This window comes from Hypanus sabinus, chromosome 1 (assembly GCF_030144855.1).
Source record: "Hypanus sabinus isolate sHypSab1 chromosome 1, sHypSab1.hap1, whole genome shotgun sequence".
Taxonomy (NCBI): domain Eukaryota; kingdom Metazoa; phylum Chordata; class Chondrichthyes; order Myliobatiformes; family Dasyatidae; genus Hypanus; species Hypanus sabinus.
The window spans coordinates 14,390,720-14,405,106 of NC_082706.1; the positions used below are offsets into that span (position 1 = coordinate 14,390,720).

Genomic DNA, 14,387 nt, shown 5'->3' on the forward strand with positions numbered 1-14,387 from the left:
GTTCCACACACCCACCAGTTTCTGTGAAAAAAAACTTAACTTTGACATCCCACCCCATACTGTCCTCAAAACACCTTAAAAATGCGTTCCCTTGTATTAGCCAATTCCACCTGGGGATAAAGTCTCTCTGGCTATCCAATCAAACTTTGCCAGTATCATTTTGTACACCTCTATCAAATCACCTCACATGCTCTTTCACTCCAAAGAGAAAAGCCCCAGCTCAGTCAGCCCATCCTCGTAAGAAAAGACATGACCTGTAATCCAGGTAACCTCTGCACCCTTCAGAAGCATCTCCATTCTCTGCACCCTCTGCACTCTATCTGAAACAGGCATTCCCAAACTGTTTTTATACCATGAACCCCTGTCATTAACCGTGGGTTGGTGGACCACAGGTTGGGAGCCCCTGCTCCAAAGCTTCCACACCAAGACTCATCTCGTGGTGGGAAATCCTGTGCTAGGAAATGAATAAGAAAGAAGAATCCCATTTTCGTAACTCCTTTCACATCCCTTCCAGTGTATCCATTTATGATTTACAAATAATTGACTGCTTTGGGACAGAAGTCAAGGCTTGATGTTCGAAAAGTTAGGAGAGACAGTTTTCAGGTTGCAGTTCAACCAATGTGGAGTAGGTCTTTGAGGATGATGAAGAATGGGACTGGAACTGAGTTGACCTCTCTGCCCTGCAAATATCTCATAAAGGCAAGTGAAATATCACAGGCTTAAATAGAGTACTGTGTCATTCAGCTTCACAGAACACAGATTCCTGGGGATATGCTCACAGCCTGCCATAATTGGCTTGTTGGCATCTTGTTTAACCATCCCACTCACTTGCTTAAAAATTTTTAGCAGGGTATGTGGGGTTCAAGGAATGAGGAAAGTCTCAATGATGCAATGGCACTAAGTCACTATAGATACAGGACTCGACAGATCGATGCCTTGTCAAACCAGAGTTGACACTTTTGGTTTATGACTGAGAGAGGAAGGATGAGGTCTGCTATCACAGAGTTGGGAGCTATCAGCCATCTTCCCGGTGAGTCAAGGGAAAGGAGCAAGATGGGAAACAAATGTAAGGTCAGATGGCATTTCTTTTTAAGATTATCTTTTGGTGTGCTTAATAACATTCTTTCTATCTCTCTCCCTCAATCCTTTTCTCTCTCCCCCCCCTTTCTCTCCCTCTCTCCCTCCCCTTCTTACCCCTCTCTTTCTATTTTCTCACTCTCTCTCTTTCCTCTCTCTCTCTCTTTCCTGCCTTTCTCATTCCTCCTCCTATCTCTCTTTTTCCACCTCTCACTCTTTTTCCACCTCTCACTCTCTTTCCTTCCTCTCATTCTTTCGGCTTTCTCTCTCTCCTCTCGCCCTCACTCCTCTCCACTCCTTTCTCTCTGTTTCTCCTTCCTCTGCCCTTTCTCATTCCTTCTCCCCTCTCTCCCTCCCTGACTCTCGCCATAGATCGGACACACGCCCTTGCATCAAGCTGCACAGCAAGGCCACACAGATGTCGTTACACTCCTCTTAAAGCACGGAGCATCTCCAAATGAAACTAACATGGTGCGTTCCGAGATGGGAGTTATACTCTACTAGTTATGTGAAGTATAAGAGACAACATTGTAGACCTAGCTTGATGCTCCTGAGTGAGTGAGGCTTATCAATGTGTGTGCATGTACAGAATGGCTGAATTACCCCACAAGATGATTGCTGTTGCGATAAATTCAGCCCCCTGACAACAACAGTAACTAGTCCCACAGGCACTATAAAAGATATTCAGGATCTCAGGTGTAACTTGGCACCAACAAAGACCCAGTTCCATGCTTCATGCTATCTACACACCTCAGCACTTACAAAAATGGCAGAAGGTGCAGGTCCCCAGTTCTTCTGGAGTTGGAGCAGAGGACAAGGGGTTGATGATTTGGAATAGGATGAAGAGAAACTTCTTCAGAATTCAAGCTCCAGAGCTATGGGTTTCTGGCACTGAGTATAATTCAGACTGAACTGGTTAGATTGTTCCAGGGTTGAGTAGGAAAGTGAAATGCAGTACACGCCTTGATCTTATTGATGGTTGACCTATTCTGGTCTATTTTTCTTGTGCACTGAGTTAGCGGGCGATGGGGGTAATGGACAATTGACCCCAGTACATGTGGAAGCAAGTGGAGCCCAGGATTCCTTCACAGTGTTGCTCTGCAATGTGTGTGAAGCCAGCCTAATCAGTGAGACCTACTTCCTCTGGTAAATCACTGAGACCTCCATGTTCAAAGTTCAACTTGCGCGGTAACCAATGTTCTCCTGAGAACACTGGGAAAAGCTGTCTAGCACGAGTCAATAGTTCAGTATCCACCTTGAATGGTAGCCACTTACATGAGGTGCAAGCTTGTCCAAAGGACATTGGGAACTACCATCTAGCATGAATCAATGGTTCAACCTCACTTTGAATGGTAACCATTTACCTGAGGTACAAACCTCTTCAGCTACCATAAGAATGTTTGCCTTGCATGGGTTAATGGTTTGATGTTTCCTTGAATGGTAACTAAATACACAAGGTAAAACCTCTCCAGAGAATATTGGGGACAGTTGTCTAGAATTAGTCAATAGTTCGACATTCATGCTAAACAGTAAAACCACTTACATAAGGTGCAATTCATCAGGAATGGTTCAATTTTCCCATTGAATAGTAACCATTTATATGAAGTACAAACCTCTCCAGGTAACATTGGCAACAGTTGTGTAGCATGAATCAGTGGTTGGACATTCACCCTGAGTGATAACCCACTCACATGAGGTACAACCCTCTCTAGAGAACATTGGGAATGGTTGTCTAGTAGGAATCAATAGTTGGATGTTCACCTTGAATGGTAACCAATTACATGAGGTACAAACTTCTCCAGAGAACATTGGGAACAAAAGTCCAGTAAGAGTCAGTGGTTCAACAAGGCGAGGAGAAGGTTGCCAGAAAATCTCCAGAGTGATCGAGGTCTTTACCCTAACTGCAGGGAGCTTATACTGTCTATGCATTCTCACTGTGATTGATTCTGACACCAAGCAATGTTATGATCCACTTTCAGAATGGAAGCACGGCGTTAGCGATCGCAAAGCGGCTTGGGTACATCTCCGTAACGGACGTGTTAAAGATTGTCACTGATGAGAACATGAGCGCAGTGAGTGTGGACAGATGTGACTAACCTGGCGGTGACCTCAATTGCAACCCACACTGGTTCTCGCACATACACGTACTCACAAGTAGAGTCAAGTGTGCCACAAAGCACGAGGAGGCATGCCCTGGAGAATGTAGATGATGTCAAGGAAACAGCTCCATGCTTCCAGCTCATGGGGGTTCACTTTAACTGTGTCTGCCTAGATGCTTAATTAAGAACAAGGCAATTATTCATAATCCTGCAATATGGCCACATTTAACTCTGCATGAAGTGCACTATCTTGATTCCTACCAGTTGACGGGATCCCAGACAAGATGCCACAAGTGGCCTCGGCAGACAATTGGCTGCATTTAGCTGGAAATTATATGTGGCTGCTCCGGGCTCCTTTGTCAAGCCCACTGCAATCACGTAGCCCAGTGACACCAAGTGAAGAACCTGTAGGATGCAGGGGAAGAACACAGATACGTGAGACAGAATTCCTCTTCGCCTCGTATCTCAGCCGCATCCGGGAACACAGGCAATTCACCCCACAGAAAGAAAAGCACATTTGTACCTATCAGAATCTGGGGGGTCAGACTCAGAATCGGGTTTACTATTTATTTACTTATCAAAATAGAGCACGGAGTCAGCACCTTTGAGCCGTCCACCCAGCAATTCCCCCAATTTAATCCTGACCCGATGACAATTTGCAAAGACCAATTAACCTGCCAGCCGCTGTGTCTTTGGACTGTGAGAGGAAACTGAAACACCCAGAGGAAACTCATAGGGAGATCGTGTGAACTCCTCACAGGCACCAATGGGAATTGAACCCAGGTCGCTGGTACTGTAAAGCATTGCACTAATCACTATGCTTATCACTGACCAATGCTATAAAATTTGTAGTGAGAGTGAGGGGAGGGACGAGGAGAGAGAGAAGAGGGATAAGAGAGAGAGAGAGAGAGAGAGAGTTCTCTTCTGCTTTATAATCTGTATATGTCTTGGGTGGTGGGAGTCCTTCCTGGTGGATGCTGCCTTCTTAAGGAATTGCCTTTTGAAGATGTCCTCAATGGTAGGGAGGCTAGTGCCCATGATGGAATCTAGCTGAGCCTACGACCCTCTATAGGTGATCCCAGACCACCTAACACCCAGGGAAGAACTGACTGTATGAAACCAGGCAGCCAGTTTAGGCATGACAAGGTCTCACAAACAGCAACATCTCAATGGCCTGATTAATTGCCAATGCTGACCGTGGGGCAAAATTTAAACTCATCACTGGGATTAACTTGCCTAACCTAATATCACCATGGGATCCCCCAGACAAAGTAAATGGGACCTCATCTCTATCAACTTTTATTCTCGAATTTTGTGCTCAAGTTGGTAGGCTTTGGAAAGGGGGTTTGAACCTCAAAATTTCTGGTTCCAGACTATTGATACCTCGTAAGCTTTTCAGCACAAGTACACACTAATAATTTCAGTTTTAATGAATAGTTAGAAAACAGGATCAAACAAGAAGAAAAGCACAGAAGTGAGAACCTTCAAAGTCATAAACAATCTTCAAAACATTCTCCAAGATTGTACTGTTATTTCTAATTTGGAAGGACATTTTTATCTGGAGTGAGGAAGTTCTTTTTACCCAGCGAGTGGTGGGTTACTGGAATGCCTTGCCAAGGGTGGTGGTGGAAGCAGAAATGATAAGAGGCATGCAAACCTGCTGAGAAGGGGGGGATATAGACTGTGCACAGGCAGATGGGCTTAGTTTAATTTGTCATCATGGTCAGTACAGATATCGCTGGCTGAAGGGCCTGTTCCTATCCTGTGCTGTTCCATGTTCTGAGATAGCAAGATTGCAACAGTGACCTCCCTGCAAAAGTTCATCATTTGCTGTGAAGATCTTCAGGACATCCAGAGATCATGTCCTTGCTTTCTTTTCTCAGGTGCCATGAGGCTTTGTGAGATGAGCAGGATGAGCAGGAATGTCCCATCAATATTTGTCAAATTATCTGATCCTTCAATGTTACTGATAGGCAGCCCCACATATACAGCAGGTATATTGATGGTACAGACTCCATACAGTGTTTTAACTGATTCAGGTTCCCAGCAGAAATTAAGTCTACAGGAAGAGAGTTGCTGCATTTCTTGTTGGCTAGGTCAAGATCCCCGTCCTAATTGTTGACCGTCCTCAGATATTTCCTCTCACGGATTTACCATTAATTTTTTTGGAATCAATGCGCAGTGATGTAGTGGTTAGCACAACGCTTTGCAGTCCAGGCCACATGGGTTCAATTCCTGCCACTGCCTGTAAGGAGTTTTTTTACGTTTTCCTCCTGTGTGGGTTTCTTCCGAGTACTCTGGTTTCCTCCCACAGTCCAAAGATGTACCAGTTAGTAGGTTAATTGGTCGTTGTAAATTGACCCATGATTAGGCTAGGATTAAATCAGGGCCAGAAGGTCCTTTTCTGCATTGTATCTCAATAAATAAATAAAAGAAAGCTGAACGTCTCGGGAGAAATGTTTAAACACTAAAATAAGAAGTGTGCCTTGGAGAGGCAGAGTAGGCAGACAAACTGAGCCCTGCAGTGCTGTATTTACTCTGGAAATTTTTATTCTGGTTACCATTCTGACTGTGATAAGTGGATTCTGTAGGGATCTGTCTTGGAGCTCTGGCTATTTCCAGCTTACTATGATATGGATGAGAAACCAAGGGGTAAGGTATCCACACTTGCTGATGATACAAAGCCACTTGGCAGTTATGAAGAGGATCCAGAGAGTTTTCTGGTAGATATAGAACAGCAAGGGAAATAGCCAATCAAATATTATGATCTCTCATTGTCCCACATGTAGTTTGCTTAAAAAGACATGATTTTTTTTCAATAATGCAAGATTGAAGGTGGTGGTTTTCAAAGGGACCTGAGGATATATGTGCAAGTGTCTGAAACTAAAATCGCACAAGGAATTGGAATGCAAAATGGTATCATGGCCTTTATAGTGAAAGGATTTAAGTGCAAGAGCTGTACAGCATACAAACAGGCCCTTCAGCCTATCTTATTCATGCCAACCAAGGTTCCTGATTTAAGCAACACACACAAAATGCTGCAGGAACTCAGCAGGCCAGGCAGCATCTATGGAAAAGAGTACAGTTGACTTTTGGGCTGAGACATTTCATCCGGACCCTTTTTTTAATACTCTTTTCCATAGATGCTGCCTGGCCTGCTGAGTTTCCCCAGCATTTTGTGTGTGTTTCTTTGATTTCTGGCATCTGCAGATTTTCTCTTTTTCGTGATTCCTTCCTGAACTAGTCCTATTTGCCTTTGTTTGGCTCATATCCCTTCAACTCCTGTTCAAATGCCTTTTAAGCATCCTAATTACACCTGCCTCTACCGCTTCCTCTGGCAAGTGAGATGTCTTGCTCTAGTTGTATGTTAATTCCATGAAACAACAGAACTGCACAAAAATCTTAGGCACATATAACTAGCACAGTACTGTATTCGCCAATGTGGAGTGGAGACTGAGTTTGTAAATCTGGAAGGAGCAATGGATGTTGGGAATGGTGAGGGTGGAGTGCTGAGGGACAGGTGGCAGAGAAGGTCTGCTAAGGGTGGGGGATGGTGCACCCAGACACACCCAGCCCTCAGACACCAGGCTAGATTCCAAACAATTGGTTAATTGATCATTACAGAATGTCTCTGGTTCTTCCCACACCTTCCCCTCCTCCCTTCCTCTTCTCCCAACCATGATTCTCCTTTCCCTTCCCCCTTCACTCTCAGTCCACAATAGACACCCATATCAGAATCAGATTTATCACCACTCACTTATATCCTGAATGGTTTTTTTTCACGGTAGCAGTACAGTGCAATACATAAAATACTACAGTACTGTGCAAAGGTTTTAGGCACCCTGGCTATTGTAATGCCCTTGTTAAGATTTCAATTGCTGTGCTGTAAGTATTTTGATTTAGCAGTTTCTGCAGAAGTAGCGTGTCCTGCTAGTAGTCGTCACTACCTCCTCCCATAGATGCTGTCTGGCCTGCTGAGTTCTGCCAGCATTTTGTGTTTTTATTTATTTCCAGCATCTGCAGATTCACTCGTGTTGTCCTGCTAGTAGAATGTTTTGGTTTCGGCTAAAGATAAGAAGCCCTGCTGTTCAACTTGGGAATGTTGTGTCAGCCAATCAGGATGGTTGAATCTGGAGAAAGTTCCAGGGAGAGCAGGACAGAGGGAGTTTTGTGATGGACAGTAGTCCTGTTTGAGGTCCTTTGGTGGGATCTGTGGAGCGAGACGGAAGGAAAAATGCCACAGAACGCCTTTGGCAGGAGAGTCCCCTTTGCAAGAAGTGCTTTGTGCAAATGAATGGCTCCAAGGAGGAAGGAAAAAACTCATAAGAGGGAGTGCCAGTTTTCTTGAGATGGTCTTCGAGTGGAGTTTGAAAATGTGGTGGGTGTTTTTACATAGACTGTGGATCTTTTACATGAGTAAGAGATACATACCCACGAATAGCCAGCTTTGGAAGAGGTGGGCACCAACAGTTATGTGCATTTGGACTGGTCTAACTGTAATAAGCCCTTTTGTTTTCTTCTCTTTTATTTTTCCTATTAACTGTTTGATGGAGCTGAAATTAGTAAACATACTTTCTTTGTTATTTTTATACGGTGTACCTTCTGTTATTTTTTGCCAAGCGATTATTGTGTATGGGCAGTATTTATACAGTATTCACTCAAATTGAGGTTTCTTTAATTGAAACATCACAACGTTTCTGTTTGGTTGATGCCCAGGTCATTCCAATCATAGAGGTATATCGTTTATGAAGGGTGGCCTTCTCACCACTGAGTCACGTGGCCAGTCAGCTATCGAGTCAAGTTTACATATGAGCCCAGTGAGAGTGTTCCAATATATATATATATCTGTCTAAGACTTTAGCACAGTACTGTACATCTGGAATATTCTGGATGGGTCCAGTTGCCCAACTTAGGGAAGGGTATTCTTGTGAAGGATGAAAGTGAAGTTCACCAAATCGATTCCTCTTATAGTTGGTCGGTCAGACAAGGTGAGATTAGGCAAACTCATTTCAGGAAATAAGAAATTACCTCATTAAAAATACAAAATTCTTACAGGCTTCTTCCTTTTTCTTCCTTGAGTTTTTACGGCAGTTGGCATCCACACTGTTGCGTACAGGCTTTAGTTGCAAGAGTAAGATTTTCCCTGGCTGGGGTACCTATAACCAGAGGTCACAGTCTCATAATAAGGGATTGTCCATTCAGGACTGTTGTAAGAAACAGGCAGAGGTGCTGAATCTTTGGAATTTGCTAACCAGGAAAACTTTGGTGGCTCAGTTGTCAAGATAGAAAATGACTTACACAGAAACCATCGAGGAATCTGGATTACAGCAGGGAAATGGCATCAGGCTAACAGATAAGGATAAGATCTTAGAACGGTGAACAGGGAGTGGGAATCCATTGGTCTTCTAGTCTTTATACTCTTTAGTGCCCGTTAGGTCATTCAAAGTGATCTGCATTCCACTCTGGGAGACCTCTTAGAAGTGTTGCTGGAGGTACAGTGGAAAGGAAGTGTTCATTGTCAATACTAATAAATCCACTGTAATTAACACCTCTCTTTCCCCACAGACTGTCACTGAGAAGCACCGGCTGAGTTTTCCCGAAACAGTTGATGAAACCTTGGATGTATCGGAGGATGAAGGTGAGTGACAGACTCGGGTGAGGACCTCGTATTGACCTGTCAACTTGTTTTTATGGGTATCGAAATCTGCTCCTTTAAACACAACGTCACACACTGATACGTTTACAAAGAGTCATTCCTTTTTAAACTCAGGATCATAAGCCATGAGGTATTTTAATTCCTCAGGTGAACTCTGTGTGTTATACTGGAAGGCATAACAGTTAGTGTAACATATTACAGCATCAGCTGTACGTCCCCACTGCTGTCTGTATGGAGTTTGCACGTTCTCCCCATGACTCCAGGCGCTCTAGTTTCCTTCGCGATACCATTTGTGAGATTTGTTTGGTTTTTTTTGCACAGGGGAGTTAATCATTGTGTTACTGTATGTGAGATTTTTTTTTGCACGGGGGAGTTGATGATCGTGTTGCTGTATGCAAGATTTGTTTTTGTGCTGGGGTGGGGTATTGATGTTTTTCTTTGAATGACTTCTATGGTTTTGTTTGTTTCATGGTTATCTGGAGAAGATGAATCTCAGAGTTGTATACTGCATGCATACTTTGATAATAAATGGACCTTTGAACATTCTAAAGACGGACAGGTCAGAGCTAGTAAGTTGTGGACATGTTAGCACTAGAAGCATGGTGACAATTGTGGGCTGCAACCAACACATCTTCGGACTGTGTTGGTCACAAAACAGCACATTTCATTGTATGGTCTGATGTTTCAACGTACATGTGACAAGTAAAGATAATCTAATCTTTATCTTATAGATCTTATTTTTATCAGGGAATCAACAAAATCCCTCCCAGAACCTGTCAATCACATTTTTTGTTGATATAAAATTAATGTTTGAATATGACTGTATATCAACAGCCTGAAATAACAATTTATAGTTTTATGATGTATTTAAGAATTATTGAAAATTATTTCCATAGTTAATTATTATTAATTATTGAGAATTATTTCACAGGGAGAAGGCAGGAAATGCAGAAGAGCTAGTTAAAACTCAGATAAAAAGCTGAACTTATTTCAAAGTTCAAAGTAAATTTATTATATCTGTACATATATGCTACTATATGCAACCTCTGAGATTCGTTCTTTTGCAGGCATACTCAGAAAAGCCAAGAACCATAATAGAATAAGAAAGGACCACACCCAAGAGGGCGGACAATCAACCGATGTGCAAAAGACAACAAACTGCACAAATACAAAAGAGAATATAATAAATATAAGCAATAAATATTGAGAACGTGAGATGAAGAGCCCTTGAAAGTATGTCCATAGGTTGCAGGAACAGTTCAGTAATGGAGCAAGTGAAGTTGAAAGAAGTTATCCCCTCTAGTTCAAGAGACTGATGGTTGAGGGGTAATGACCATTTCTGAACCTGGTGGTGTGAGTTCCGAGGCTCCTGGACCTTCCTCCTCATGGCAGAAGTGAGAAGAGAGCATGGCCTGGGTGGTGGGGGCCCCTGATGATGGATGCTGCTTTCCTATGACAGTGCTTCGTGTAGATGTGCTCAGTGGAGGCAAGGGCTTTACCCGTGATGGACTGGGCCGTATATCTTGTTCCACAGAGTTGGAGTAAGAGAGTTGAAGATTCAACCAGAGTTAGTGAGTCCATCACAGGAAAAAAAAAGCTCAAAAGATCAGAACTGTTTAGGCCTGCAGAAGTCCTGCGGACAGTGTGTAAAGACTTGAAGGATATTCAGTGCTAGTTGCACTTGCAAGGTTCATTGATTCTCACTTCAGGGAAGTACCCTGTGTGTAGCAGGAAGGGTTCAGTTTTACCCCCAGTAGTAACTGGGGAAGCGGTCAATATTTCAGACTAATCGTCGTACACAGAAGAAATTTGTACAGGTGTATGCAACAGCCTGGCAATATGTTAGGCGGTCACAGTAGCTGAGAAACATCCACTGCGCCCACACAGACAAAGGTGGCCAGCCATACCTCTCATCTTCTGCCTCTCTCTGTCTCTGCTGCCAGACACTGAGCCTTCCCTCTTCATGGCAAACAGCTCTCTGTCTCAATAACTATTGAATTGTTAATGTCATTACAGCACTGCAATGTGGCAGTATAATTTTGCTTGTGGATTACTAGTTGTGGAGATGTTTACATGTCATGATTGAAAGCAGTTTATCACTGTCAGGGGATCTCCAGCCTGGGCTCTGAAAGCAGCTCATCTGACAGACCACACTAAAATAGTTTAACATGATGTCATATAAACATGGAAGTTCAAGATAAATTCAAAGTAAATTTATTATCAAAGTACCTCTATGTCACCTTATACCTGAGATTCGTTTTCTTGCGGGCGTCACAGTAAAGTCAATGAAAACAGCAATCCACGGTAGGGAGTGCGTTAGAGAACTGCATTTTAATTAGGGCGGCGATCCAGATTTCAAAGGAAGAGTTTCGCAGTAGTTTCTCTGAGTCAAAGAGCGACCAATCAGCAAGAGGTAGTGCGTAAAAAGAGCTGCCTTTCAGTCAGGTCCACGTTCAAGATTTAAAAGCAGAGCTTTGCACCGGTTTTCTCTGAGTTGGATAATCCACGACAGGGAGTGCATTGGAGAGCTACCTTTTAATCAGGATGGCTGTCGCGATTTTAAAGGCAGTTTCGTGGCAGATTATGAAAAAGAGCTCTGACCAGCGACCAATTGGGGTTTGGGATTAAAGGAAGACAGTGGCAAGCACAGCAGTTATTGTCTGAGTGGACAGAGGCCTTCAGCTCTTCAAGAGTCAGAGAAAGCAAAAGAAAAGCTCTAGGTTAAGTTTTCTTTTCCTTCCCTTCTTTAATCTGCTCCACTAGGCCAGTAGAGGTGCCAGGCAGGATAGTTGAATGCTCCTCTTGCAGGATGCGGGCAGGCAGAGAGATACCCAGTGTCCCTGATGACTACAACTGCGAGCGGTGCATCCAGCTGCAGCTTCTAACAATCTGCATTAGGGAGTTAGAGCTGGAACTGGGTGAACTCCGGATCATTCGGGAGGCTCAAAGGGTGATAGAGAGGTAGTTACACCCAAGGTGCAAGACACAGGAAACTGGGTGACAATCAGGAAGGAGTAAGAGATTAAGAAGCCAGTGCAGATTACCCCTGTGGCCATTCTTGCCCCCCCCCCCAACAATTGCTTTGGAAACTGTTGGGGAGCTTGACCTAACAGAGGAAAGTCACAACGGTCAGATCTCAGGCACTGAGCCTTCTTCTGTTACTCAGAAGGGAAGGAGGGAGAAAAGGCAAGTTGTGGTGATAGGGAATTCGTTAGGTAGGGGAATGGACAAGAGATTTTGTGGGTGAGAACAAGATTCCTGGATGATATGTTGCTTTCTGGATGTCAGGCTCCAGGACATCTCAGGTCAAGTCTTCAGCATTCGTAGCTCAGAGGGTGAACAGCCAGAAATCATTGTCCATCTGGAGCTGAACACGCTCAAGACAAAGGAGATGATAGTGGATTTCAGGAGACATCCCCCCGTTATGTCCCCCCTCACAGTCCTCAGCAGCCCTGTGTCCACCGTGGAGAACTTCAGGTTCCTGGGAACCACCATCTCTCAGGATCCAAAGTGGGAGCAGAACATCAGCTCCATCCTGAAGAAGGCCCAGCAGCGGATGTACTTCCTGGGGCTCTTGAGGCAATATGGTCTGCCTCAGGAATTGCTGCTGCAGTTCTACACTGCAGTCATTGAGTCTGTCCTGTGTACCTCCATCACTGTGTGGTTTGGAGCTGCCACCAAGCAGGATAGAACCAGACTACAGCGCACAGTAAGGACTGCTGAGCGCATCATTGGAGCCTCCCTGCCCTCTATTGTGGACCTGTACTCTTCCAGGTTGAAGAAGAGGGCGGGGAACATCATAAAGGATTCCTTCCATCCTGCGCACAGACTGTTTGAACTGCTTCCGTCTGGTAGGCGCTTCAGATCCCTCCAGACTAAGACTGATAGGCACTGGAGAAGTTTTTTCCCTACTGCGGTCACTTTGCTGAACAGTTAACTGCCGGTTAACTGTCGGCTAACTATTACCTGGATTGTACTACTTGTATGTATAATCTATATTTTCATTTATATTTATCATTATTATTGTTATGAGCAGAGAGACAACATCTGCCGGAAGTAAATTCCTTGTATGTGCACAGGTACTTGGCGATTAAAGTCTGATTCTGATTCTGATATAGGTACCAATGACTTGGGAAGGATGAGTGATGAGGTTCTGCATTGAGAGTTCAGGAAGTTAGGTGCTAAGATAAAGGACAGGACCTCCAGGGTTGTGATCTCAAGATCGCTAACTGCACCATGTGCTACTGAGGCCAGAACTAGGAAGATTATATAGTTTAATATGTGGATAGGGAGTTGGGGTAGGAGGGAGGGCATAAGAGTTTCGGATCATTGAGCTCTCTTCCAGGGAATGTGGGACCTGTACAGAAGGGATAGTTTGCACCTGAAATGGAGAGGGACTAATATCATAGCAGGAAGACAGCATGGTGGGGTTTAAACTAGAGTTGCAAGAGGATGGGAACCAGAGTACCAGGACAATTAATGACGAGTTTCTGGAGGCAGATGTTGGTAAGACCTCAGACAAAGTCAGGAATCAAAAGGTTGAGCATGTCGCGACTAGTGTCCTGAGCTGCAAGAAATATCGTAGGAAAGATAGGTCATACTGCTGAAGATGAGGAGCTGGTTTACAAACAGAGGTAATGTATAGTGAAGAGAGGCTGTTGATAGAGCAAAATTACAGTCAACAGGATGAGTTGCAATGTAAAAGGTGGACAAAATCAAAAAGGGTAAATACAGGACCGAAGGTCTTATATTTGAATGTGGACAGTATATGGAAAAGGCAGGAAGGCAGAGGGGGCAGCATTGCCCTGTTGGTAAAAAATGAAATCAAATCATTTGAAAAAGGTGACAGGGGTCATTAGGTGTTGAATCTTTATGGATAGAGCTGAGGAACTGCAAGGGAATAAAGACCCTGATAGGAGTTGTGTACTCCACAACAGAAAATTCCAAACAGTAGTGAATTTGTGATCTACAAATTACAAAGGCAGATAGAAAATGCATGCCAAAAGGGCAATGTTACAATAGTCATGGGGGATTTCAACTGGGAGATTGGGAAAAGCGGGCTGGTGTTAGATTCCAAAAGGGGGACTTTCTAGAACGCCTACGAGATGGCTTTACAGAGCAGCTTGTGGTTAAGACCACTGGGGTCAGCTGCTCTGGATTGGCATTTGTACACGGAACCAGAGTTGATGGGAGAGTTTAAAGTAAAAGAACCCTGAGGGGCAAGTGATCATAGTATGATCAAATTCATCCTGAAATTTGAGAAGGAAAAGCTAAAGTCAAGTGTATCAGTATTACAGTGGAGTAAAGGGAATTATAGAGGCATGAGAGAGGGGCTGGCCAGAATTCAATGGAAGAGAACAGTGGCATGGATGACGGCAGAGCAGCAATGTCTGGAATTTCTGGAAGCAATTCAGAAGACACAGGATATATAACATCCCGAAGAGGGAGAAGTATTCTAAAGGAAAGATAACAAAACTGTGGCTTACAAGAGAAATCAAAGCCAGCATAAAAGCCGAAGAGAGGACATATAATAGAGCAAAAATGAATGGAAAGTC

At 43.8% G+C, this 14,387-nt stretch overlaps 1 protein-coding gene across 8 annotated transcripts in view; it reads left to right on the forward strand.

Moving 5' to 3' along the window:
* Positions 1-14,387, forward strand: part of LOC132391523 (ankyrin-1-like) — a 449,124-nt gene that overhangs the window by 326,005 nt on the left and 108,732 nt on the right. For all 8 annotated transcript variants that reach the window (XM_059964825.1, XM_059964840.1, XM_059964849.1 and 5 more), the window contains exons 20-22: positions 1,450-1,548; positions 3,057-3,149; positions 8,742-8,814. In XM_059964825.1, coding sequence (XP_059820808.1) covers positions 1,450-1,548; positions 3,057-3,149; positions 8,742-8,814 — 265 coding nt within the window. The remainder of the gene's footprint in view (positions 1-1,449; positions 1,549-3,056; positions 3,150-8,741; positions 8,815-14,387) is intronic.